The sequence below is a fragment of the Buceros rhinoceros genome, unplaced genomic scaffold, assembly GCF_000710305.1.
Source record: "Buceros rhinoceros silvestris isolate BGI_N320 unplaced genomic scaffold, ASM71030v1 scaffold10450, whole genome shotgun sequence".
NCBI classification, from domain to species: domain Eukaryota; kingdom Metazoa; phylum Chordata; class Aves; order Bucerotiformes; family Bucerotidae; genus Buceros; species Buceros rhinoceros.
In genome coordinates, this window is record NW_010391342.1 from 6,857 (window position 1) to 9,524 (window position 2,668).

A 2,668-nucleotide genomic window follows, 5' to 3' on the forward strand; every position below is an offset into this window, starting at 1 on the left:
GAAAATGTAGACAAATGGTGAATACATGAAAGTGTGTCTATCTCGTACATTCCAAGGTCTGGAAGTCAAAAGCAGATCTTCACTTCCTTACGCTTCAGCGTTATGGTAGGCTTAGAAAACCAGGAAGAAGTGACGTAGTATTTCCATGAAAAGCAAAGTTTTTGCTATACTTTCGGGTAAGGCAGCTTTTATTGCAAACGTAGTCACCGGTCTGCTAGTAGGAAGGAAATGCAGGCAAGTCTGCTCCGAGAAGATGGCTGGTAATTACTAGTGACAACCGCTCTTTTTCAGAACAACTCAGCTTTAATGTACTTTCTGGAAACAGCATTTTCATCACTGGTTTTCACTTCCTTCCCCATCCCACGTGAAGTATCAAAAAATCAAGAATGGGCAAAATTAACTGTGGATGTTTACCAACCAATCAACAGCATCTCATACCCCAACGTATTTGCAACTGCAACAAGCACAGGCCTGTCTTCACACCCTGCTGCCAGTGGTTGTTCGTAAGGATCTGCCCCCTGCAGTAAACACTGGCCACTGAAATCTTCACCTGCAGTAACTACTTGGCACTAGGTTAATCCACTTGTAAAGCTGAACGGAAGTGCTCCTGGTGTACATACACGCACTCAAAGCATCAGACTTTTAGAACTTAGTTTGGGGGGTTTCCTATCTATAGTTAACAGTTTTCACGAGCGTTTCTCAAAGTATTAAATCTCTTCAGGCGTTTAGAGGGTCCTGTCTCAGCGTATCTAAGCTTCTCGACAGTTACAGAACAGCTCATTTCACATTCTCGCTCCCTATGCTGAAACGACACGGTACCAAAACGGAGCTATAAAAAGAGGCGGTTTTGGTCAGGCTGACCCCCCGCTGCCCCTCAACAGAAAAGCAACACCGCTCAAACCTGTCTTCTCCCCCCAGCAGACGACACCTAAGGCCACCAGTTTACGTTTGCCAGAATACCAGGCGCTTCTCCCTTTGTGGCAACCACGTCCACGCCCACTGAGAGAAATACAGTATGAAAGCCCCACCAGGGCCTCTGGAGGATGAACCGCCTCAGCAGCCAGTCCAGGCAGCGGCGTGCACAGAACCGCGTGACATCGAGACAGCGTATTAAAGCCATTCCAGCTAGTTAAACTAGTTTCTAACAATGTTTAATCAAAATTCCTAATTGCAGGAAAGGAAAAAAAAAAAGTCTTACTGTAGAGAGAGGCAAAAAGATGAAGATAACCACCACAATGATCCAATAGCAAAAACCGCCTGTTATTCCTAATTGCGGAAAGGAAAAAAAAAAAGTCTTACTGTAGAGAGAGGCAAAAAGATGAAGATAACCACCACAATGATCCAATAGCAAAAACCGCCTGTTTAAAGGTTTTCTTATGCTAAAAAAGGCACACAACCCCTCAGTGAACTAGAGACAAAAGCTAGCGGTACTACGGCAATAAACCCAGAAGAAAAAGCCTACCAGAATTACCCAATTGCCTAGTGGGAAGGAACAATGAAGTAGACAGGCTGCTCTTGCTCTGTTTTGTTTGCAAGGAAGTGGTCAAATTTAATAGTCAAATTTAGCCACGTTAAGAAACATTTAACAAAAGCTACCCCAAGAAACCAGAACAAAACCTGACCTTTGGGTCAAAAGGCCACAGACGGGCCTTTCCAAAGCATGTAGCTGAGTGAGTTCAGAGATTGGCAATGAAAGAGAAAAAAAAAGAAAAGCTTTAGACATGTGATGGGAACAAGCTTTGGGATTTATCGAACAGTCACACCAAGCTTCTCCAGCACACGCACTCCCTTTTCTTGGTATTCTTGTCGGGTCATCCAGAAGTTGTCTTTGTCTTTCATGATGTCTGCTAGAACCGCTCCTCCCAAAAACACCATGTGCTTTCGACGGGGTGGATCTTCAATTCGGATCTTAAATTTCTAAGAAAAAGAGAAGAAAGCATTACCAGGATTCTTGAAATAGAGCCTTTCCACACCAAGTTGTGCTTTCCACCAGAACAATGAGATGGAAACTGTTTAGTGAGAAAAATGCAGCCCCAAAACTGAAATGCTAGCACAGGGCACCCTGAGTGAATCTCCAGCTCGCACAGCCGAAGTAAAGTAACTCTTTTGCACAGGAAATTAGAGACAGCTATTGACTGTTCCCGCCAAATCCACAAAAAGCCCAGGAGTCAGAATACAAGATTAGAGACCGTGTTTTTGCATTTCACAACGTGATAAAGAGTGAAATACTTCCTAAGCTTTGTCAGCTACATTATCAGAAGTGACCAGATCATCAGATCACAAAATATGTCAGAATTACACTATGTGTCAGAAGGGCAACCAGAACAGATTTGAAATTTACACAGTCCAGACCAACTTAACTAATTATCCCTTAAATTCTTTGATGCTAAAGTTCCAACTCCAACAGTAAAAACGAGAACTAAGCTGTCTGGGAAATACTGTCGTAGCCTTAAAACGACCTGTACAATCAAGTCATTCCATGGAGCTGCAAAAGACCTTTAGAGAAAACTGTAAAAATCCAGGGCAGCTCGAGCCCTGCGAGTCACGCCCGGGCACTCACCAGCCCATCTCACATTCGAGCTAACCCACGATGCGGGAAGTACTTGCCATTAGCACGGACTCGGCGGCAGCTTTGTTGCCAGCGTGCACACACGAGCCGCCTCGCCTG

General features: G+C 44.3%; 1 protein-coding gene across 1 annotated transcript in view; it reads right to left on the reverse strand.

Annotated features, from left to right (window-relative positions):
* Positions 1-1,281: 1,281 nt before the first annotated feature.
* Positions 1,282-2,668, reverse strand: part of ACTR2 (ARP2 actin-related protein 2 homolog (yeast)) — a gene marked incomplete at its 5' end in the record, with an annotated part of 12,693 nt that continues 11,306 nt past the window's right edge. The window contains one exon of the mRNA XM_010141346.1: positions 1,282-1,917. Coding sequence (XP_010139648.1) covers positions 1,747-1,917 — 171 coding nt within the window. The remainder of the gene's footprint in view (positions 1,918-2,668) is intronic.